This window comes from Xenopus tropicalis, chromosome 6 (genome assembly GCF_000004195.4).
Source record: "Xenopus tropicalis strain Nigerian chromosome 6, UCB_Xtro_10.0, whole genome shotgun sequence".
NCBI lineage: Eukaryota > Metazoa > Chordata > Amphibia > Anura > Pipidae > Xenopus > Xenopus tropicalis.
In genome coordinates this window covers 47,567,577-47,593,579 of record NC_030682.2, presented here as the reverse complement: position 1 = coordinate 47,593,579, position 26,003 = coordinate 47,567,577, and the positions used below count along the sequence as shown (strand labels likewise).

General features: G+C 36.6%; 1 protein-coding gene across 1 annotated transcript in view; it reads right to left on the bottom strand.

Annotated features, from left to right (window-relative positions):
• Window positions 1–26,003, bottom strand: part of rarb (retinoic acid receptor beta) — a 111,377-nt gene that overhangs the window by 32,898 nt on the left and 52,476 nt on the right. Inside the window, exon 3 of the mRNA XM_002932404.5 lies at window positions 20,756–20,897. Coding sequence (XP_002932450.2) covers window positions 20,756–20,897 — 142 coding nt within the window. The remainder of the gene's footprint in view (window positions 1–20,755; window positions 20,898–26,003) is intronic.

Here is a 26,003-nt window from a genome sequence, read left to right as displayed (position 1 = left end):
AATCAGGTAGATAGAAAGAAACATCTAATTAGTAGCTAGGGGATAATGAAATGAAAGATGAAATGTTTGCTACTGGTCTTGTAACCCACAGCATGACTAGACCTGGGTACTTTTTATATTATTATTTTAAAGTTCATTATTCAGCAAGACAGTGATCCCAAACACAAACCCATATCCTACAGTGGCCCAGCCACAGCCCTCATCTCAATTCAATTAAGAATCTGTGGCACTATAGGCCCAGTAATTTACTACAGTACTAGTAACATGTTTATTGATCTTTATTTTATTTATTTTTCTTCAAAAACCTTAGAAAAATTTTATGGGAGACAAAATAAGACACTAAATTGTCTAATATTATATGTAGTTGTTTTTCTTACTTAAACATGCAGAGTTTATTCCATTCTACCTTTAGGGAAAATGACAATACAATACAGAATTATAGAATTGCATTCCAATAGCCTATTCGTTTTACGATCCCTTTAGGAAACTAATTAAAGTCAAAATGTCAAGTATTACAAGCCTGCAATAAATCTCTGATCTGAAATCCATTTCATTGATTCTTTGTCTTAGTATTTCCATAAAATTTATTGGCATCTAACAGACAGAAGATAGGATTTTCTATTATTTTGCGATCCAGACCTCCCCAAACTCATATATGTTTCCTACAGTATCTGTTTTGCAGCAACTTGTTTCTAGAAAGTGTCCTATTTGAACAAATAACAAATAATTTTATCTGATTTCCTTTTTTCTGCAATAATAAGCCATTACATTGTACTTAATGTTAACTAAGCTAGCATAAATTTACCCTGACAGTAATACAAAAGGGTTTATAGATGTTTCAATGTTTTTTATTAGCAGTGCTACACATTGCAGTAAAAACCCTTGATTTGAAACCCCAAGTTCCAAGCATTCCAGATAACATATACCATATCTACGCTAATATCTGTCACAGCAAAAGCAACAGAAAACCTGCTAGGTAGATCAATATTGACAAGAATCATGAAAAACAAATTATTTCAGATAAATTTCAAGCAGGAAACATGGAGGAAACCCAAGCAGACACAGAGAGCACATAAAAATACTTGTTTTTCTGTATATTTATGTAACTGTTTTTAAGCAGTTGTATACATGTCAAATATGAATCATTCATTCTTCCAATGACAATTTATAAAGAACAGGTATGGGATCTATTATCGGTATGCTTTGCACCTGAAGTTTTCTGGATTATGGGTTTTTTTCTGGAGCATCATACCTTCAGGGCTGTATTTATATAATGGCATCTGAGGGCCTGTGCCTAGGGAGGCAGCTTTAGGGGCTGCCCTCGGGTGCCAATATATTCAATAGGGTCGACCTTGCCACATCAACTGCGGGTTGTGGGCGGTTCAGGTAGAGAACTTCCGCGCACCCTCCCCGCCTACAACCTTACACTGCTGGCTTCCTCTTCCGGCTCACTAATATATAGGCACATGCCCAGCAAGCCCCACCCCCTTGTGTGACATCATTGCAGGGCAGGGTGGGCGCGGGTCTACAGTATATATAGAGGGAGGAAGCCAGGTCGGGGAGGGTTCGGGTTGGGAGCAGGCGGGCTAGGGTCAGGTGCGGGTTGAGCATATCTCGACCGGCACATCACTATGGCAGAACTGGGAGGTTGAGGGTGCAGAGGGTGGTGTACGGCTGAAGTGATGTCACTCACACAACAAGAGTTGTGGTTCAGTGCCTAGGGTGGCACCAGACCTAAATACAGCCCTGCATACTGTATCACTAAGATTAAACATTCAAGTGAAAAAACACATTTGTTTTGCCACCAATATGGATTCATTTACCATCAAGTACAAGCTACTGTTACTTTTGTTAATATTATTACAGAGAAAATCATTAATACAATAAGAATTGCTTACTTAAACAGGACTCTATGGGAAATTGCATTTCTGAGCTCTCTGGATAATGGGTTACTGGATAAAGATCCCATACCTGTATTTTGTAACTCATTTATTAGGACAGATGCCAAACAGGTTTTTTTTCTGACTTTTTGTAGATCATACAACCTAGAAAGCCTTAAAAAATATTATTTCCAATAAAAAGTGAAATGTCCTATATATTACAATTATATTAATATATTATATTCATTTCCAACATGTTTAATGAACATTTCTCTACCCCTATTTATCAAGAATTTTAACATCCCTTTTAACAAGTAAATATCAGTAAAAATTGAACTTCAGTTCCAACCAAGAAAAATCCATTATTTCCTATAGGAGGTTAAAGAACTTTGTGACAAAATGAGAGGGAAAAAATGATTGAAATCCTCCTTCCTACCTGTTGCTAGTTTTGTCACAAATGTTACAGAAATAAATAGGGAATCTGTACGATCTCACAAAATCATATAAAGATTTTCATTACTACAACACCAACGATTTCACTCTCCCACCAATTTTGCAGGGCACTTTTTGAAACTTTCAGTACAAGTAATTGCTAGAGGTTTAAAAAATGTTAAATTCAGCGCTTTATAAATAGGCCCTATAGTGTGTTCTCCACAATTTGTTCTAGGTGATGTTGCCATAACTGTAATAAGAAGTTACACTGGACTAGGTAACTGTAAAATCGATAGTAAGTAAGCAGTGCTAACTAAAGAAGATACCATTATGATCTAGTTCACAGTAAATAATGAGGTAATATATGAGGTTATAATTATACCATCAAGTGAAACCTTGTCTCTAACTAAATTCTGATAAGCTCTCACTCATTTATAGAGTTTGCCCAGCGCAGACTTATTCTCACAGTGAACATATTTGCCCTGACCAATTTTATATTTATTAAGCTGGACAAGATTGGTGCATTTAATGTGCAAACATAATTACGATTTTTTTTTATTAACAGTGCGATTGTCTGCAAGAGTTTTAAAATATGGCATAAATGCAAATTCTGGATATTTACTCTCATACTCTCCATCCAAATTAAAAAAATATTTGAAAATATTCCCTAAACGGACTTCACAAATTGCAAATTTATATTTGCAAACTGAAAACTGCCACTGTATTCATTCACAACAAACACGCAAAGTGGCCATCCTAATGTAAAACTCAACATCATTTGCGCATTTTTATGCAAAATGCAATTCGCAAAAGAAAAGGAAAAGATGGGCACAGCAGTGTAAATGTTTAGGGGAAAACATGCACAAATGAATAAAATATGCACGGTGAGAACTTTATACATGACCCCCACTATCTCATCTTTCTACCTGTGTAACCATTACATATTATTCCCTACAGAGGGTCACTTATCCAGTTACATGGATATTGGAAAAATATTGAAATAAAATAAGTCATAAAATTGTAAAAGTCCTTCTGTCCAATAGTCTTGGAAAGGTGAAGCTGCACTGGACTAAATGGGAATGTGCTTATTTTAGCATTAGCTTCTATTGCCAATATTTGATCCTCAGGTTTTACAGAGCGATTATATAAGCTTAGTGACCTTATACTTATATTAAAAGGGACAGAGTAAATAATGTTGCTTATTTCCCTTAAGTTTAATCTTACCCATAATATTGCTTTAATGCTTTTTTGCTTTGGGAAATCTTATTAGCTGACTGACAAATCTGTGAAGCAGGCGGCTTCCCTGAAACTACTTAGCTCAATGGCTCTGTATTTCTTGTGAAGCACAAACACATTATTTAGGACAGTCTTATGAACTGCTGCCAAAAGCTCGAAATACAAGGAAAGGATTCACATGGGACCTACTCTATTGCTAATCCTGCTCTACAAACGGAGGTCTTATATAAAATCCTAAAACTCCCCATTTTCTCTAACTGGCATACAGTTTGCACGTGTGTCAGTGGATAGTGGCAGTGACCTGTTTGCTTCCTGCTCCTGTTACAGACTGCAAGACTGTAGATAATCATCTTATAAGGGAATTATCATTATTATTTTTTTTCATTAATTGCAGTACTTCTGAGATACAGCGCTGCATGCAAAAGTAGTACTATATACTGTAAATAAAAATATACAGCTGTTGTATAAACATTTTTTAAACTGTTGTAACTTTTTTCTACATAATCTTTTTTAGAACCATTGACTCCATACCACCAAGAACTGACTGTCTAATTATTGTAATAGAATGCTAGCAGCTGATATGAGCCATTCCCTGGTTTCCAATGAATTAAGTTGGCCATATACCACATATGTCAAACACAAGGCCCACCTTGCTGTTTTATGTGGCCTTTGGTGAGTGTGTCTGACTGTCCAGCGTAATCAATTTCCATTTTCCTCACATAGTAACTAAGACTTGAAGAATGCAAGTACCTCTAAAGAAAGTGGTTTTAGATGAAACTCACTGCGGGTACAATTGCAAATTGCCCATTGGGTTTGTGGCAGTCCTATATTGATTTAAATGATAGTTTTTGTTTTTTTTCTTGCCTTACAAAAATAAACAGTATGACAAAAGGACTCATTTACCTAGATTGGTGCTAAATTGCAACACTGGATTTACCAGTAGTGTTAGAAATGAAAAGATCTGAGTGGAACAAGAACACGTTAGTACATTCATCATTAATATTTTTTAGTTGTATAGTTTAACATTTACAAAACGAGAAAGTGAAGCCACTTCTAATAAATGATGTTTTAATGCAATTAGCAGGATTTCTTTCAGCAAAGTGTGTTTCTGATGAAAAAGAACATCAGGTGTATGTGTGCCGGCTTCATCCATTTATTTTTTAGATTTGTTAGCAGACTCTGCCCAGCCCAGACCTGGGTGCAACACATCAAATATGAAAGAATATTGGATTATTCTGATTACATAAAAAAGTGAGAAATGCACCAAACATTTCCAGGCTTGACAATCCATCACTACACCAACCTTGACTGTAATAAAAATAAATCAGAAGCCAGTGCGTTTGAAACTAATTTTTTAAGCATGACATTTTCCTCTGCGTTTCTTTGCTAAATGTCACCCCATTCTACAAGACTGAGTGATTCTGTCCCTGGGGACAGTCAGTCATTGCGAAGTGTGCTGCAGCCGCGCACAGCCTCATCTTACTTCTTCGTCATCCAATAATTCAAGGAAATAACAGATTATCATCAAAATGTTAGGCTCTAGGGAAGGTGGAAGCACATGCGGCAAGCAAAGCTGGCTAATTATGGTCCCACAACCATACCTTTGATTCTAAAGCTCCCTAAATAGATGTCATGCCAGCAGTCGACTGACAAGGGCAGACCTCTGAACTAAACATGAAAATAGAAACTAGCTGGAAACAAACCCACAGTTACACAAATACATAATTACCTTAAATAGATTATGAGGGAATGCCATTAACGATTTCACTTTTTCAAACAATGCACAATAAAACAAAGTATCAAGATGCACACAAATGTGTTTTTCAGTCCAAAAGATGTAAGTTAACATACATATAATTACTTAAATTGAAGTTAGGACTTCCTGGTTTGGAACTAGGGACCTGGTGTGAGCTGGAGGCAGTGTGGTTGGGGCCTGGCAGGTTATGTTAATGACTATTTCTCCTTTCTGTATTTCCTGGTTCTTGCCCTCAATTCAGCTACAGGCAACAGTCTAATTAAAGGGCTATTTAAGCCCTTTGCTATGTCCAAGGTTTGTGTTTTCACATTTGTGGTCTTAGTTCCTGTTCCTGTTTCGTGAATCCTTGACCTGATATTTGACTTTTCTGCCTGCTCTGACCTTCAGTCTCAAGGACAGTTTGACTGCCACCTACTCAAATTTCTGCCTGAATTTGGGACTTGTTTATTGTCTGCTCTATATACTGATATTTGTGTTTTTTTCTACGTTTTCAATTACATACTAACAAACCAGCGATTCTAACAATCTCCAACTAAGTTGCCTATATTTTCTCTGGCTCAATGTTTGTATTTTATTTATCAATGGGCCCACTGATTTCATGGCCACCGCTTTTTTAGCATTGAACAGGGTAGTCCTAAATAAATTTCTTTTTTTACTGAGAGGCAGTTGAACATCTGCTGCTACCTGTAAGCAGGTTTGATGAGATATTACCAGAGGGAGCACTAATTGTGAGTACTGTTTGCTAAAAAACGTTTCATTTTTGATCCCAGATCTTATTGGAATTCCACAAGTGAGGCATGGAACATTAAGATATTCCGATGAATTAGCCAAAGGCATGAAGCCTATGTGGGTCAAAATACCTGTTCCACAAGCTCTCCTCAAATGCATTAATGCAAAGGTCCCTAAGCAATTGGGTCTGCCAGTAAATTTTTGCATTTTGGAGGAAAATTGACTTGAAATGTGAAGGTTTGTGGTAAATTGTATTTGGACATATTCCCAGAATTACATCAGAGTGGTTCTCAAGATCACATCTTCATCTATCCATAACCTTGGTATGAGCTAAGCAGAATCTGAGCTACAACATGTAGCATGTAACATGTGTATAGATTGGTAAGTATAGGTTGTGCGTGCTGGGTTTACTTGGGTGGGTTGAACTTGATGGACTCTGGTCTTTTTTCAACCCTAAGTAACTATGTAACTATGTTTGGCCCTGTGAATTCTAAAAACCTTGAATTATTGTTTTTGAAGTTTATGTTCCAAATAAATTAGTAGCAACTTCCACCAACAAGATGATCAGCCTGCATTACCCCTGAAGCAAAGCAAGAAAAGCCAAAAGTGAAATGTACAAGTTCAGGTACTTATCAAGGGCTTGTGGGATAGTTTATATTAATATACACCACTATTGCCTTGGAATAAGATAAATAGTGTAAAACTGCAATATGGAATGAAGATTATCAAAGTTTTCCCATTACTTTTCAATTAATTTGTTCTACATGGTATATCAAAATCCTTAGCAAGGGGAAGCTGTAATCAAAGCAAGCAGAAAAGTTACAAAGGGATTAGGCATGAAGGTTATGTTTAAATAAGTGTGAGCACTGAGCTCATCACACAGAATTCAGAACTTCCATGCCCCTGTATATGGAATTACAGTACCCAGAAGATAAGAGGTAGGCATGTGAAAATGGCTTAATTTACTTTGCTCCTCGCCAGTAGCTGGTTTGAACTTGATGTGTGTCGAATTGGCAACAGTGAGAAATTCAGAAACCTCTAGGGCTGCACATAAATTTCCTTATCTGGCCCACTGAGTTCTTCTCTTAAATAACAATATCTGCATTACTGTTTCCTTATTTTAATAAAAAAAAAAACACATTACAAGAAGGTTTAAGTAAAGAATATGAAACAAAAAAATCTTCTTTCTAAGCTTGGAGTGTTAACCTTTAGTCTGTAATTTTGATGCAATATAAATGATTATGGCAACAGAATTATCCTTTATTTATATAGTGCTAATTTATTACACAGCCCTTTACAGAATGTATAATCATTCACATCAGTTCCTGCCCCAGTGGAGCTTATAGTCTGATTTCCCTACCGCAGTCACAATAAGGACAGTTCCATCAGGAGGCAATTAACCTGCCTTTATGTATTTATGGGTTGGAAAGCCACACAAACATGGAAAAAAATGTACAGACTCCACAAAGTGACCTAGGCAGCAATCTAAACCAGGGCAATACGCAGCAATACACAGCAGTAATGTTAACCACCCAGCTGCCCACAGATTATATGGCTGCATTATATAAATATGTTTATGGTTCTGGGGGGTAGGGCAATTTATACCTTAGTTTACAGAGCAACAAAAAAGTTTTCCCAGTATCACAGAAAATATCACACTTGACAGTGTACATATGCTAAGCAGAGGCGTTTATAGTTATGTTTTGTATAAAGGTTTACTAGCAAAAAGTAACACTTGACTGTCCTCAGCCTGCACTCCACAAATCCCACAATTCCCTGCACAAGTGATGTCAATAAAGGTGGCCATACACGGGTCGATTGTAGGTGCAGGAACGAGGGGCATGCCTGGCCAATATCTGCCCTGAAATTGGCCAGATATTGATCGGGCAGGTTAAAAGATTTAGTCAGATCGGGGACCGCATCGGCTCGTTGATGCAGTCCCTGAACCGACTGCCCCATTGCCACCATTATAATTCGATCGTTTGCCAAATGATCGAATTAGCCTACATGTTTCCTGATATCGCCCAAACATAGGCTAGCGGATCTTCATGTGTATGGGCACCTTAAGGGTCAGTGCAAAGCATTGTGCAGTGCATTGTGGGTTATGAAGTTCCTGCATGCTGTCTGTAAGCTGTGGAGTTGTTACAATTTGTTACATCAATGTTTTAGTCCCTCCCCCCCTGCTAATTAGGTAAGATGATAGCTGCCATATGATTATTCCACCTCTATACAAGCAAATCATTTATTGGTAGAGGACACCTGAGAACTAGGAGGAGAATCATTTGCCAAAAAGACAAATATTACTTTCCTTTGCCTTTTAAACTATGTGATTATGCTACTAAAAAGGTAACCTCCTCATGTGACTTCTTTAGATTATTCAGCAATGTTATTCTACCCCTGTAAATAGCATCCAGGCACAAAGCACCACTTGAAAAATGCCACTGGTGTAGTAGATCAGTCAACTGAAGAAACAGTTGCTTTCAGCAAACATAAATAAATTCACACCGGCTTATTAAAATAAATAACAGTCAAAAAGTACAATCCTTTCTAAACATGGAAAGCTTTACTAACACTATTCCTGTCTAGGAGTTTTTAATTTACATCAAATTTAATTTAAAAAGCAGCTTGCAACACCACTGGAATCCACTGTTTGTTTATGAACTATATCATTCTTTATGCTCCGGGTATATGTATTCAAGCTTTTGACAGTAATTTTTTATTGTTGGCACATTTTGACCTGAGTTTGACTCCTCCTCCCAGCATGAGGGGAAAAAGCATAAATAGGAATAGGAAGCAATGAGTAGAGTTGCTATTATACAAGAAAGCAAGAAACTAAGTGGGAGGGACAGAAAAAATGTTTAGCTGGAAAACAACAGAAAGACAAGCAGAGAGCTGATACAGAGATAGTGTTGATACCTAACAGGTAAGAATGATGCTTCATGCCAATGTTATTAATAGGGAAATTAGATTAAAATATAGGAAGGCTGGTACAGGTATAGGACCCGTTATCCAGAATGCTCGGGACCAAGGGTATTCCGGATAAGGGGTCTTTCCGTAATTTGGATCTCCATACCTTAAGTCTACTAAAAAATCAATAAAACATTAATTAAACCCAACAGGATTGTTTTGCATCCAATAATGATTATTTATATCATAGTTGGGATCAATTACAAGGTACTGTTTTATTACTACAGAGAAAAAGGAAATCAGTTTTACAATTCTGAATTATTTGATTAAAATGGAGTCTATGGGAGACAGGCTTACCGTAATTTGGAGCTTTCTGGATAACGGGTTTCCGGATAAGGGATCCCGTACCTGTATTTGTTTTTAGAAAATGTGGAAACCTTTTACAGAGGTTGGGACAGACATGTAGGGCAAGAGTTATGGATGTACAGGAAAAATGGAGACATGATGTAGTAAACATGGATGGAGAAGACACACTGAAAGGGAACAATGAAGGGTAATATCCACTTTATTAACACTAAAGCAAATGCAGTGTATGACAAGAGAACTCAAGCTGTTGTACAGGTATGGGATCCCTTATCCGGAAACCCGTTATCCAGAAAGTTCTGAATTATGGAAAGTCCATCTCCCATAGACTCCATTATAAGCAAATAATTCTAATGTTTAAAAATGATTTCCTTTTTCTCTGTAATTATAAAACTAAGATATAATCAATCCTGACTGAAGGCAGAATAATACTTTTGGGTTTATTTAATGTTTAGATGATTTTTAGCAAACAAGTTATGGAGATCCAAATTACATAAAGATCTCTTATCCGGAAAACCCCAGGTCCCGAGCATTCTGGATAACAGGTCCCATACCTGTACAAATATACAATAAGATATACAGAACTTAAATCACTTGTTTGCAATGCACATTGATAAATACATACAGATAATTACATATACAGGTAAAAAAGTTCAACTTTAAAACATATGTTAAGCAGTTCCTCCTTAGTTAATCCAAACTAATAAATCACATAATATCATCTGTAAAAACATATTACATTTTTAACATGTGGTAAACAAAATACTAGAAACACTAAAATTCTAATGTACTCTTTAATGTTGTTATGGGGATAACAATAACAATATTTTATTGAATAATGTAAAATAAAAAGATAAATGTATTTCTAGTTATCTATTGCATTATGTTGCAAAGTGAACACTATTTTCCTTATACAGTAAAGTCCAGAGTGTTGTTTTGGGTGTGAGCCCCGCGTCTTTCATTTTTCACTTCTTCTGCAAACTTATTGTTAATTACTAGAAAAGGCTTGCACTGCAGGATTCTATGCATATACTATAATAGGTAACATAAAGGTCAAAGCTGTCTCGTTCAATAAGCTGCTACAGTTGTCTTTCACTGCCCCGCCAACACACACATGGCAAATAAGGGCTTCTGTTACTTGACTCTACTTTGATTTAGTAGAAACGAGATCACAGTATTGAATGGCAAGGGATAGAAGTAATTAGAAGGTTCACTTAAATGCTGCCTTTTTGTCAGCTGAGGTCAACTTGCCTCAAATCCTTGTATGGCCTAGGTCTCCAATATATTATTTATTAGACTTTCCAGCACTTTGTAGGCTATCTAGCACCTTGAGTTTCACAATAAATCTTTTAAGAACAGTCACTAATATGATTTAACGAAGGGTAAGAGTGACACATGGGTGGTGGGGGATTTCTTTTCCTCCCGCTTTTTAAGATATGAAGTTTTTGCTAGTTTCAAAGGAAGCTGTGTATTTTATTTCCTATATAAAAAAAAATAAGACAGAGTGTGGGGGTGGGTGAGAAAAACAACAAGCCCTGAAGATCTGCTTTAGAAAGTCAGAGAAACACTGTAACACACAGAGTTAACTCAATAGAATAATGTCTTCTACTTGGATTAACTGACCCAATTTTCCTGGCTCAGAAAGAGAAACAAAGAATGTAACTTGGATGTCAGATGACGTCTGAAATAGAGTAAAGTGGTTGCATGTTTTGCTTGGTTAGCTAGATAAGAAGATGGCCTGTTTCCATGAGAAAAAATGGAGGCAGTTAATGATAAGCAGCTAACTTTAGGTAGAAATGAGGGCAACAACACAAAGTAAGTGTGTATACAGTATACAGTGTGCATATATTGATTTAGATACATAACATCTTGTCATAAGGATACTATCATAAATATTTTGCATATGTATTATACAATTTAGGTAGGCAAATAATGGATTACTGATGAGTAAGGTAATTTGCCAAATAAATAATATTTCTGCTGAAAAAGTGATCTGTTTTTTCAATTTACAAAAAATCTTATATGTTTAATTAGAATTTTGGTTTGTGGTTCTATTCACATTGGAAACTTCAATCCAGTGACAGTAGTGACCTGGACCATGAATTATGCTGCTGCTTTAGAACAATGCTCTTAGCTTAATATTATCTTCTATTCTCTTGGATAAATGTATATAAATTCAGGACAACAAAAAATCACTTTTGAATTTGCTCTTAGTGTTGAATTTTAAAAATACAGTATACCTCACCCTTATGCAGCAAGCCCTAAAAATTGCACCTAACCTTTAAAAACTGGACTTCAAACAGGGTTCTGACCTTCTCTGGATCTTGTACCAACACTTCAGTGTTTGTATCTATAAAGGCACTACACTGGAAATGATATGGCTCCAAGACACTACCATGCCATGTCAATTTCTCTTAATCCATTTTCCAAGTCATTCCACTGCAAAAACAAATTATGCCTCTGATTTGCAACTCACAGGAGAAATTCAGGAGAGGATATGGAACCTCCTAAGATAGAGCTAATGATTGAGTTTTATGGACAAGGCATCCTCTGTAACTGAGTTACATATACCTTTACATACGAAGAGGAAGCTCTGCATCAGGAAAAAAATAATTTCATAGTATTTCATAAAAAATACAAAAATCAAGATAAAGGGCCTTTAAGGACAATAAACCTGGACTTCACATTGGTATTTTTTCAATATGATTATATAGTGAGCAGCAAACATTTGAGAAATACTGCATGCCATAACTACCAAATAAACACTGTAACCAATGTTAAGATAATTCACCTCAGCTTCACTTGTAAAGCAATAAAACCACATGCTAATTACAGAAAATAATTTGAATAAAAAAACACATTATTCATTTTGTTGCAATTTTGCCACATTTAGTAACAATGATACCGTGCAATTAACCAATCAGCAAACCCATAACTACTGTGCTTTAGTATATATTGGCCCTAACAGCATTTCCATTAATATGAGTTTTTGGCAGTAAAATCATTCTTTGCATCAGTATGACATTTTGTCCATGCTTTTTGATGTCAGCATTTTTTTTAGGAATCTTTTCATGTAACAGAATCAAAAATTCCAACCTGTTTAAACCCCATATGGACTTTCTTATTACAAGTATTGTGCAATGGACAAATTGGCCGTGTGCAAGAAGCAAAGCTAAAGTAGTGTTTGGTGGTTCTTCCCGTTATTGAAAAGCAGACTTTACAAGCAGTAATATAGTTCACTGATAATTGTATTTAGGTACATGTTTACATTTCCTTTCTTGCTTTTAGAAGATACAAAAGAAAGTGGGTCAGCTTGTTTGGCTTACAAGCATTTTCTTAATCCATTAAAACTGCCAGTCAGAAAACTAACCAGCCTTAAAATTCCCAGTGAAGGCTTGTTGATTTTTCTGTGACTACAAGCTGAAAACCCCATTTAGTTTTAATTCAAAGATATAGGCAGGGCTCCTTGAATGCCAACGCTCTATTCCTTGTTTACTGAAACAAACAATTATATCCACAACAATGTGAGAGCTCATTATGTATTCAGGGCACTGACAGAAATCCTGCACTTAATTAAATGCTTATCACCCTTAGGCATTGCCTCTGGGGTTGGAATGTGTAAGCTTTCAATGTCAGCTGCAGTAGTTGCTTTGTACATTAGTGGAGACCTACAAACAAGATGCATTCACAAAACAGAGATAAAAACCTTAGAGGTTTCTGAAAGCTGAATCATATGTATTGTAAATGGGTTCTCATAGTGGTTTTTGAAATCAGAGTGGAAAGCAGAGTAAATGTAATGACTGGTATAGAAAGGGCAAGTGACTAGTGCCAGAGCATCCATTTAAGTCTTGGGGACAGCCATGGGTAAGAAACATTTAGGTCAGTAAAAGAGACAATAATAGATGCAAGCAAGCTCTCAAGAGCAGCAGAATAAGAAAGAACCACAATAAGTGCTAAGAGCAGTGTTTAGCACAATATTATTTCTATTTTAGGGGCTGTGTTTAGTCAGATATTATAATTAATATAGGCAGTCCTAATGTTATTCTTTGGTGTTACATTATCACCATTGTGCAAAAAACAGAGATATACTATAGCTTGCAATGGTAATGATAATTGCATAATTAATTATATATATATATATATATATTTTTTTTTTTTTTTAAATGTGTAAAAATAGTACAAATGGTGTAATTTAAGCCAATAGCACATGAATAGTACAAGACTCAGTATAAGACTGTAATTGGTCATGACTAGTGATGAGCGAATTGGCAAAAAATTCCAATTACATATGTGACTACCTGCTTTGGATGCCTACCAGCATGGCAGACAAAACTTGCAATATCTGCCCTGTAAGTGAATGATGCTAAACTAGCTCAATACAAGTCAAAAGCTCGAATATCACCAGAACGGTGCCCAAGTGCCTCAATGCAGAGAAGACTATTGGGGTCCTTTGGAAATTGTAGAGCATGGTGCAAAATACAGAAAATGGCCTTAAACCACACTTTGCACCCAGGGTACATGCGCTTCAGAAAGAACACGGCTGCCATGTGTACTGAACTGTCCGAGGTATAAGTAAATGACCCCTTGTAAGTCATATTTTAGGTAAATTTCTACTGTTATTTAGCCACAAATGTATGTCAACAATACTATTCTAATGTATAAAATCAGTTATGAAAAAGTATTTCTATAATGAGGTAGAAGGATTAAAGTAATTAGGTTATTTTTTTGATCATTTCTTAAAATTTTTAAATATAAAGTTAACCGGCACTGTAAAACTGATAATATGCAATTCCTGTAGAATTTGGTCCCTAAAAAGAATAAAACGAAATGAGGTCTGAATGAGCTTAATGAATCATCATTTAAAGCAGTTAGGAATTAGAAAGGAATTCACTGAAAGAACAAGATAAAAGGCGCCTGTAAGTTGCTTCTCTGTTTGGAGTTAACATCATATTAATAAAGAAAACAACAGTATTATTTTCTTTACGGGTTTATTAATTGCTTGGTGAAATATTTTTGTAAAGCACAACAAGCAGAAAATGAATTCATGGGCTATTAATCTGTCATACACGGCAGTGGAAGAAATGCTCATTAGATGGCTTGATGCAATTATTGCTATTACATAACCATCTTTACAGGACATAGAACAAATTATGAATCATATCATTCAATCTTACTTTCCCTGGAAGCTTTGGAAAGCCAGAAAGGGAACAAGGCTTCACGTGAGACACAGAAAACCCAGCAAAACACTGAACACAGTCATCCATGACCTTTAACGGCTTGAGTGCCAAAAGGCTAATAAAGGCCATAGGCTAAAAATACATATATATAAATTATGAATGGTTGGATGACAATGTAAGAACTTTCATAGACTACATGTGAACATTTATGTAAGAGGTCTGTTTATACTAAGATGAAAAGTGATGTTATGTCAATGGGTGAAGATAGTTTGAAGGGGACTTCAAAACCAAAATTTGTTAAGAGCCCCACGCAACACAGAAACCCCTAATATACCTATCACTGTAACCTGCTTTTTCAAAAACTATGAATAAATACCATTTTATATGCTGAAATCCAGCTGCAAAACAATTCTTCCCTTTCTGCATCATTTGAAGTCCTGGCAGGGGAGGAGGGGCTAAAACACTGATGTTACAAATTGTAACAACAACTTCTCCATAAAACAGCATGCAGGAAGTACATTACCCACAATGCATTGCACTGTGCTTCTCATTTCCTTATTGATATCATGTGTGCAGGAAATTGTGTAATTAAGATGATGCAGACTGAAGGCAGGCTAGGGATAGTCAACTACTATTTCATATTTTTACATTTTTTTTGAGTCTCAAGGTAGCTAGCCAGATCAGCAGGGGGACAGGGGGAGTTCCCCTTTAAGAAGCCCATAGACAAAGCCAGCTGAAGTACATGAAGTTGGTTTATGTCTTTGGTATAACACTTCTAAAAGACTCCCAAAGCATTTGCAGCACACAATTTTAGATAGGATTTTTATTAAATAGTTAGCAAAATGTAGAAAATAAAATCATATTACCAAGGCAAAAGTCTGTATGAAATACACACAATTATACCCACTCACACCAAGCAAATATGGTGTAGTCTCTGGCAGCACACTTTCAAGTCCTGCATTCCAGTGATGAACACATCTCAGTACATTTTTCCTAAATGTATAAATACAAATAGTTAGAGAATCTGAATAAATGTTAAAAAAACAAGAGGGTCATTTACAACCCACAAGTGCAGTTATGGTTTTGAAAATGTTTCTGCACTCAATGACATCCATTAAAAGTCCTTAAAGTACAAGGAAAGGCTAAGTCACTTGGGGGTGCCAACATTTTAGGCACCCCAAGTGATTTTAATCGCTTACCTTGTACCCCGGGCTGGTGCCCCTGTTAGGAGAAAACAGCACCAGCCCGGGGTACCTGTAGCGCAGCGCTTCCTCCTTCCGGTTTTGTTTTACCGGCAAATTCCTGGGACCGGCACATGTGCATTAGAGTGAAAAGCTGACTTCTCTGTTAAAGTTCGGCTTTTCACTCTACTGCGCATGTGCGCTGAAGCAGGGAGGAGGAAGCGCTGCAACTACCCCGGGCTGGTGCTGTTCTCTCAGAACAGGGGCACCAGCCCGGGGTAAAAGGTAGGCGATTTAAGTCACTTGGGGGTGCCTAACATTTTGACACCCCCAAGTGACTTTGCCTTTCCTTCTCCTTTAAGTCTAATGCTACTCCTTGCACTCACACATGGTTTTGCTTAGGACTGCTGGTTTAGTCCCACCTCCTCTTATGAATTGTTAACATTGAATCTATTGGTGTGGGGAAACACTGGACTACCACCCCTCTCAAAAGTTGTGGTAGTTCCAGGGTTCCTACAGCAACCTGTGTCAACTGATGCAGTGACCTTGCACCTAAAGAACTGGATGCAGAATATATGACCTGAGACAGAAGATTTCAATTAGCCACAATATCAAGTGCATTGCCATCTCGCGCACGCAATTATGTTAGGATTATGGGAAACATCTTGTTGATGCCTTATAAGACCCAAGTGTAGTACATTTGTTTGATTATAGGCACCCAGAGACCTTTTTGGGCCATGCTTCCACTGATTCAGTAGTTAAATTGCTGAGAAATATTGCAGCTAGCATCGTGTCTCAACTGTGAAAACCTATTCAGATCTCATATAATACTCCATCTTTAAATACTGAGGAAAAATTAACTTTCCTAAGGTTATTTGGGAAAATAGTGTTGTGAGTTCCAATGAAGGGGATAGGATCAAATGGAGCATGGACTATATCAATGAGCCTATACGGTCCTTGATCGAATGGGAAAATCAAGCCTGCCCAGTCGACATCTGGACAATTTTTGCCCAGATATTGGTCAGGAAAGAATTTCAGGGGGCTTCAAACACAGGAAGATAAGCTGCCGAATTTGTCTTAAGGACTTAAATCACAGCTTAAATCTGCCTGTGTATGGCCACCTTTAGTTGTATATAATAAGAGTTCTGTATCCAGGATTATTGTGAAATTCTTCTGTAACAATGGTGACCCAGGCACACAGCAAAAAACACCTAAAATTGTCCTCTGCCCCCTAACAAGTGCTAGTTGAATTGCCACCTAAACATGTCGAATTGTCGCCAAGGTGCATCTTAAAGGAACAGCAACACAAAAAAATGAAAATTAGTAAATATAAATTAAAATGTACTGTTGCCCTACACTGGTAAATGCTGTGTGTTTATTTAGAAACACTACTGTAGTTTATATATATAAGGAGCTGTACAGCCATTCAAGCTGTAAAAAAGGAGAATAGGTTACATAGCAAGTATTAGATAATTCTGTAGAATACAATGGTAATCTACACAGCTTCTCTGTTTTCTGTTATATAATCTGTGCCTTTTCTCCTTTTTTTAATGCTGCTCCCGTGGCTACACAGTAACTTTGTTTAAATAAACTATCGTAGCAAACACACAACTTTTACCAGTGCAGGGCAATAGTACATATTATATGATATACTTTCATTTCTTGGTGTTACTGTTCCTTTAAGCCGCCTTGCCCCACCTTAGCACCTGACAGTGGGTGATGGATCTATCACTACATGTGATCGGGGTAGGGAGACTTCAATCAGGGTGACTCCAGAAAAAAAAATACGGGTGAGTTGACATGTCTGCGCCTATTGATTTCCAAAGCAGAGGAAATGCTAGTGTGTGGTCCGTGGACATATGAGACACTGCTCATCAGTTGTAATTATTGTAGAATTCTGACACCATTGATTTATTAAGCTTAACAGTGACATTGTGCATTGAGCACAAACACAGACTTGCCTTTCAGTCCCAATGCAAATTACTGCTTTTGTGCTTCATGATAATGACACCCTATACCTTCATTACTACATCACTTAAGGCAAGCACATTAAAAACTGCTAATTAAAATGTGTTTTAATTATTCAGATCATTGATGGGATTTGTGATATAAATGTCCATAGTTGGACCCGGGGTTAACCTAGTTTAATGTTCAAGATTATTTTTGTGTTAATATGTAGTTGTTTTTTGCAGATATAATGTACAATGTAGTATAAATAATTTTATATTTTGAATTACTCTTACTATTACTCTTACTATATTGCTTATGTTAGGGGTCATTTACAATCCCAGAAGGCACAAATGCACTAAGGTGGGATGTTACAATAGAAAGTTTTTATACATGCAGATCCTAGCAACTGAGAATTTATCTAAGAATAACATCTGTGAATACAGTAATGCATATTAATGAAACTGTTTTGCTCTAATATCACACAAGTTGTATATCTCATATTTTTTAAAAATGACAAAGTTCCCTTTTCAAATTTACGAGGAGAAACATTTAATTGTATTTTTTGTTTGTTTTGCTCTAATATAACACAAGTTGTATATCTCATATTTTTTAAAAATGACAAAGTTCCCTTTTCAAATTTACAAGAAGAAACCTTTAATTGTATTTTTTTTGTTTGTTTAATGGCACACAGAAAACCCATCTGACAAGAATGTTTCCACCTCTCCAGTGACTTTCGGCTGAAATACATTAAAATGTACTAGGCACAGCAGTTGTTTAAGCAAAATAGTGCCATATGTTATTTGAATTAGTTACCATGGGGATTATTTAATGTAAACTTTGTACAAAACTTCCAGGTTCCTTCTCTCTCCAAGTTTCAGTTTATTTGGTTAACTTCATAATCAGGAATAAATCTTTATTTTTTTTAGATAATTATTTCTCCAGAAAATGAAAACTACCTAGTAAATGGGCTTACATACTAACAAATTGAGGGGGGCAATTTATTAAGCATCTGTATTTTTTATCAAGTGCATGTACCCTAGTACACCTTTAATGCTAACTTGTTGTCATGGAGGCACATTACTCTAAAGGAGCAGGACAGTCCATTAATCCACAATGTTCTAGTATTGGTATCCAATATTCTTGGTTTCTAAAAATGAACTGTTTAAGCAGCCGATTTAGCCCCTTCATACCTAGTCGGCAGCTTATATGTATGGGGCCCTCTGAATCAGCAAGATGTAGTTCTGGCAGGTTTAAGAATCCCATTTAGGGTGAAGGCCGTATTAGCTTATTGATGCAGTCCTTGCCCCATCGGCCTGCATTTACCATCGCTGTGATTCTGAGGGCCAAATCAGTCCCATATCACGAACAGATCGTTCAGTGTAAGGATAGCTTAAATATAACTGCTTCTGGTGGAAAATTTCACACGCTGTTATCTCATTCTGAATAAAATACCCTTTTTCACCTTACAGTTTTACTTCACCTTTACCTTTTCTTCTAATCTCAATAAATATGATTGTGCCCTTTGAAAGGATATACTGGTGATAAAGGAAGCACAGGGTATTTTGTTTTGTGCCCTTATACATATCGATCATTCCTCCCAAGTATCTTTTTCTGAAATGTACCCTATCACAGCTTGGCCAGCCTTTCTTCCATTATTTAGATTCAATTTGATGAGAACAACCTATCTTCTAACTCAATGACAACTTGCCCAATAGATTTCTATTGAGTTTCACATGATCAACCGAGAGATACATTATTAGTATCTACCTGAATCTGGCCCATTGCAAGGGCTTTCTTCTCTGGAATCCAGAATCATGGTAGAAGCAGAATTCAGAGTACCACTAAGGTAGCTGTGGCCCATTTACATAAAACAGTGTAAACAATGTATTATGCTAAGAAGCACTAGTGTATTAATAACATTGTTTAATTATGAGAACAATACCAAATTCTATTTCTGTTTTGCAAGCAAAGTTTTTTATTCCCATTCCCTTATAGTACCTCACCAAATCAAATATGTCATCCAAAGATTAGGATCAGAGCTTTTTCATATGGAATTTTACATATAAGCATTATTCTTTATTAATATGGAATTAAATTAACACTGTCAAATTAAATTGTCAAATGCATTTTCATAAATTGGTGCCAATGAGTGAACAACCCCCAAGCTGTATTTTTTGATTTTCAATCACTGAAATACTCAACATATATGCCCAACTTAAGCCAAGCTGTCTTAAGGACCCTAGCCTTTCACACTTAACATGCTGTAGAGGGTTAACATGAGTCACACAGCGGTTTTGGAAATGCTTTTCTGTTTCTTGTGCCATTTAAAGAGGGGCTCATATATTGCTGCAAGTCTGACAAGTGTGGAAGGACCCCTCCAGAAAGGCTGATGCCTGCCACCATTCAATTGATGTTTAAGTGACAATAAAGCAGGTGTTCAGCCATAGGGGATTGTGTTTTTCTGCTTCATAACATAAGCGCCTGTGATGGAATGTTGAATGAGGATGATTGGAGACAGTGGGATGGCTAATTGCGCTGTTGGATTAATAGATATGAAACACATACTGCATGGAAATCCCATAAAGAAAAAGTGGGATATGGAGAGATGCTTGTACTTGATTTTCAGCTTAATGCCAGTTGATGGAGGTGGAACTTTTGCCTGCACAACATAAACTCAATTGTTAAGGATAAATGTACTGGTAAATAAAAGAGCTGTTTGGGACTTAATCATCAGGAGTAAATCACTTCACATTAGGGGTGTTGATTGCCATTTAACATAGAAGGAAGGCTCTTGTGAAGGTCAAATGAAAAACAAATACTTTGCATTAAGGCTGCATCCTTCTAGATCTTCATGAACTTCCCTTCCCAGAAGCCCTTGAAAAGCATTTGGTTTATAAGGTTAGTGGGAGCTCAAGATTAACAAGATCTTGTAGGGCACAGGTTGAGGTTTTTTTTTATAAGGGTTTAATAACAGGATAACATGCATTTGTCAATGTTATTAATGTATTAACTGTACAACTTAGAGCTAAGATTAGAAAAAAAAAAAAAAGTAGCAGTGCGAAGTCTTGAAAATATCTTACACACAGCACATTGGACCGTTGACTATTTTGACTGATAACATGGAATTCTTCACATTGGACTTACATTCTTTGGACATGCCCACTTCAAAGCACCTCTGTAGCCTGCAGTACTGGCAACGATTCCTTGTAACTTTATTGATAACGCAGTTCTTTTCTCTGTGACAAGTATATACCATGTTTTTCTGAATACTCCGCCGGAAGAAACCCTGTAATGAAAAGGACACAGTATAGAAAAGGAGACATGAAATGGGGCTAATTAAATCCATGTTTCGACACACCACAGATTGGCCTATTTAGCTAATGAAATGTCTTCAATGGAAATGTCGGATAATGTTAACCTTCAAACCAATATGAAATATTAAAGGCTTTGTATCATTTTCCTTGTTGCTTAGAGCATGCTGTTTAATCAACACTAAAGTATACTGAACAGATTATGATGCAGTGTTGGGAAACTGATACCGGAGCAAGGCACTTACAGGATGACATAGTACGGTATGTTACCTTCTTACAGCTAGCCTGGAAAAAAACGGAGTTCATGTGAAGTTTAACCACTTATCTTCTAGTGGGATACAGAGATATCAGAATTCTCTCATTCTTGTTGATAGGACAAAGGAAACAGTAAGAACTTAGCAGTACCACATGCATATGGGCAAAAAACTGTGTTTGCAATCAGGGTTTCACTTAAAGTATGGATCAGTACCTGGTAATATCAGATCAATATGGTCATTTATGCGATCTGAATTACTTACTGGTGTCAGTTATACACTATGACCAGCATAACTGTGAGACTAGTGGCAGTTCCACACTATGACCCGCATTACTCAGTACCAATACACAAACCTTTCAGTTTAGCCCAAATTTGTAATCAGTGGTCTGTTGTGTTGAGCTGCAGCATACAGAAAGGGCTTCATATAGAACAATATGATGCATTCTAAAGGCAGATTAACAAAACTAAGCTAAAATTGTAATTTTATTCTGGGTTTGGGGGGTGCTGATTCTTTTCAAAATTGGTTATAATACATTTTGCTTACTTTCAAACTAAAACCACTGGATATTGTGAAATTATAAATGAGCAAAAGCCCCAGGGTTATTAGCATGTGCTGTTTATACACAGACCGGCTGTACCATCGTATCAACTGTTTCCTTCCAGGTATACTATGTAGGAGATATAGGTTTTACCCCCAATATAAATATAGTTTATTCTTTTCTTCTTTCGTGGAGAGATGTACTCAAGTTATGCAACACATCATTTACTGCTGTGTTCCTGATATTCCTACACTGATCCAGTTGGACAAAATAAAAATGAAGAACTGTGCCACAGACCAAAGCTAACATGGATCCAATTGCATAGACCTGAGATCTTGTTCGGATCCCTGCAGGCCCCTATGATATTAAATGGATATAAAACTGCATAAACTGGAAAATGCTATAGTTGGTACAACAGATAGCTATACATAGGGAGATACTGGCTGCCAATAATGCCTCCTTTCACAAAGTGGGTTTCGTGAGGATATGAACTGCCTGTTGTTTAAATTTGTTTAAATTGTTCATAATAAAGTTGTTTGAATAAGGGAATAACCCATCAGGAAGTATGCTGGTGGCCTTTATGGCGGTGAGAGATATAGGAAAAAAAGCCTTTTCAGTAGGGAGAGTTAGGCCTCTGAAAAAAAGATTGCAAAAACTCCTAGATGGGGAGCCAGATCAGGAACCCTGGTGCTGTGAATAAAAAGACAGTTCTGGTTCAAGAACTGAAGCTTCCAAGTGTTTTTAATCTAACTTTACAGGTTAGTTCAGGAGTAAAATCCTGGTGACTTAGGACTGGATCTGGCTGAGGATGCAGTCTACATTTGACAGTCCCCTTCTCTGATGCAACAGTGTCCTTATGGCTTAAAGGACAAGGAAAGGTTAATATAAATTAAAAGTAAGTCAAAAGGCATTCTTTTTAAGTACTTACTGCATATCTAAATTCTCAGATCCCTGCTTGCTTCTCTGAGATATGGTTCTGGCAGCCTACAGCAGTGTGAAGACTACACTGACATCACTGAAATCTCTCTCCCCTTCCTGTATGCTGCCAGCAGCAGCCTTCAGTAGCAATGCACATGTGCGTAACTTGATCCTGTCTCCTGTTCTGAGCTACACATGCCCACCAGTCAATCAGAAGCGGATCTGGCAGATGGGGGGGAGGGAATGAAACGCATGTGCAGTATGAAGCAAGGAGGGAAAGGAAGGGAGAATACCTTTTTAAAGATGGCTGCCTGTTCAAGAAAACAGATAGAAAATGTGAAGTAAGTGTGACTGACTAAATATTTGATTAGGTGAGCCAAAAGTGTGGCGTTTTTACTAAACAACAGGAGGACTATTGGGCAGTATGATTTTTAAATTTTGACTTGCATTCTCCTTTAAATAGCATGACAAATGCCTCTTTAGTTTCAAGTTTGGGGGTAAGACACCTTAAACATCTTGTCGGGCAACAATCTCCAGAAACCTGAGGGCTGACAGTGGGCTGCAGGATACCAAACTTTGGCATAATCTCTCTCATGAATATATCAAGTATAAAACACTGCTTTGACAAATCTGAACCAAAAAGGAACTGATGTTTGTTTCTGCACTAAATGATTCCCAGATGGGTTGTACACTGAGTAATATTTGTTATACGTTAGCAGAAAATGACAGATTTGTTGAAAACTGTAAAACCATCTGCTTACTAAACAGTACTTAGCTCAACTAAATATTTCACTAAGAAAATCAATAATCTAAAAAAATAAATAAATACAGAAACACAACAGAACGCCGTCATCCCACTAAGCAACAAAGGACTGAGCAATGAAAGACTGCAATCAGATAAAAAAAGTAACTTGGATAGGCATAGGGAACGCTGTATATATACTACTGTCTATACATGGACCCTGGTGTGTTCCATCCAGATGCGTTGCCACTTGCTGTAAACTTACTGCATGTCTCTCCACTACCAGTAATATGGCTTTGCTGAAATCTATTACGCAACAAAAATCTGTACGTCTTTATTGTAAACAAATTATAGCACTGCAATGTGAAAATGTCACCCATTTTCCTTTTAACTGCATCTTTTTATAGGTATTGCCTCTAAGCACTGGGTTCTTGCCATAGTAACACGTGCGTCATGTTGGACATATGCTACTTCATATGTAAAGATCAGACAAGGTGCAATCTAAGAATTTTATGGCGTCAATAGAATCTGAAACCTTCCAACAGATGTTTTAGCAGAGAAACATTTAATCCACTAAAAACAAGGGTAGTAAATGTAAAAGTTGACATTGTGCAGTGAGACTTATATTACTAAGTAGTGAAAGAGATACAATTACACATGCTGTAAGGCTGCGCCAGCCACCTGCACGCTCACTAATGACAGAACAACCAATGCATTGTCTTGGAACAGAGGTTGGATCTTAGGTTCACAATAAAAGGGCTTATCTGAGCTTGTAAAGACACTGTTCCGTATAAAGCATAGTGAAAAGAAGTTACAAAAAGGACAATGGAAAAACATTCGCATAAATACATGTGAAAATATACAAAAGTAATTTTTCTCCAAAAATAACACATTATAATACATGGGTGTGGTGACATTCCCAGATTTTTGCATTCAAACATAGCAGCCTAAAATATGGAATCAAACAAGATGGTCATATATGCTTTTATCGGCCATGAGCATTCTGGTGAAGAGTGTTGGAAACCTCTATGCACCTTGGTATCACTTTGATCTGTTCTCTGTATCTGGGTCACAAACGATAGGTATAGCTACAAAGTGTACACCTGACAATGAACATATTTTTCTGCTTATTTTAATAGATTTTTTAGTGGCATCCTGTCGTCCCAACAGCCAATGTTTTTTTCAAAGAAGCCCACATGGATATGGTTGTGGAATAGAAATGTATGTTACATTTTATTTAGTGTTATTTGCACCAAGACTCTATGACGATATTACTTGATCAGCCTGAAATTTTAGCCTTGCCCACTTAGCCATAGGCTTTATCAATTAGCAGGTAGGCCAATGTCTTCCTCATGATGTCCCTCAGGCCTTCAGTTGTGTTCTAATGACATTTTAATATACCAGGAGGGGGTGTGTGGCCTAGGACATTTTTTCTATGCAGAGACATAAGGATAAAAATTAAGGATATACTTATGCCTTTTAGTTTTGTCTGGTCTATTTGTGTCCATTGGTGGAAGTTTTAATGACATTTTAACCCTGTACCCCTCAACAGGGATTCACACTTAATTTTTAATACCTTTTCAGGTGATTTACCACTTATTGGAACTTGTAAAGACAGTGTACCGTATAAAGCTTAGTGAAAAGCTGTTACAAAAAAAGACAATGTAAAAACATTCTCATAATGTTTGCAACTCACTAACATTTCTCTGACTTTAGTTACAGTGAACCAATTTGAAGTCAGGTATATTCACCATCAGTCATAGTTGAAGCATTAGCATTTGTCAGCATAGTTAAAAGGGTTAAAGTGGAGAATTCTATTATGAGAAGAGAACCCTCTATAAGGTTATATTGTAGTAGAATATGTGTTGAAAAATCAGGTTGTCTGTAGTTTAGCCATGCTGCCAGGTTTTCTAGAATTTAGGATGATCTCTGACAGTTTTTTTTTTTAACATTTTTTTTAATTGCATTTTCAATGCTCAATGCATTTGTCATTATACCATATAACATGTAATAACAAATTGACTTCGTTACAATGACTTCCCACCAATTTTGTTGGAAAATTGAGGGTGTGATGGTGTGTTAAACATAATTTTTGAGTTGTTAACACTTTTACTGTTGTTTTTTGTACCTTGTTATTGCATCCCAATATATAATTTGAATGATGAAAAGTCTGCCTTAGTGGAATTTTACTTGACCAATGCCATGTTTATGAGGACTTTGGTTACCACATGTTGATATGTGATGCCTTATTATTTTCATTCATTGTGTATTTTTCAAGCAAGTATATACCAGAATCCTTTCTTATTAGCCATAAATAACAATATAATTCCCCAATTACTGTGCCCTAGGCCCAAGCTTATCTTCCTTAGAACCTTTTACTTAACCAAAAAACAATTTTACAGAGTTTGTACACATTTCAGGACAGGATTTGTTTCCTGTAAGTTAGCCAACATTCAACATTCAAAAAACACACTAAAAAAAGCCAAAACAAAGTCAAAACAGCAATCCGATACAGATGTGTGTAACGAAAGGTAAGATATGTTAAATAAATATGCCACTCACTAAACAAAACTTGAATTACTCAAGAAATGGAATTTGTCTCCAGGGGCCACAGAGCAAATATTTG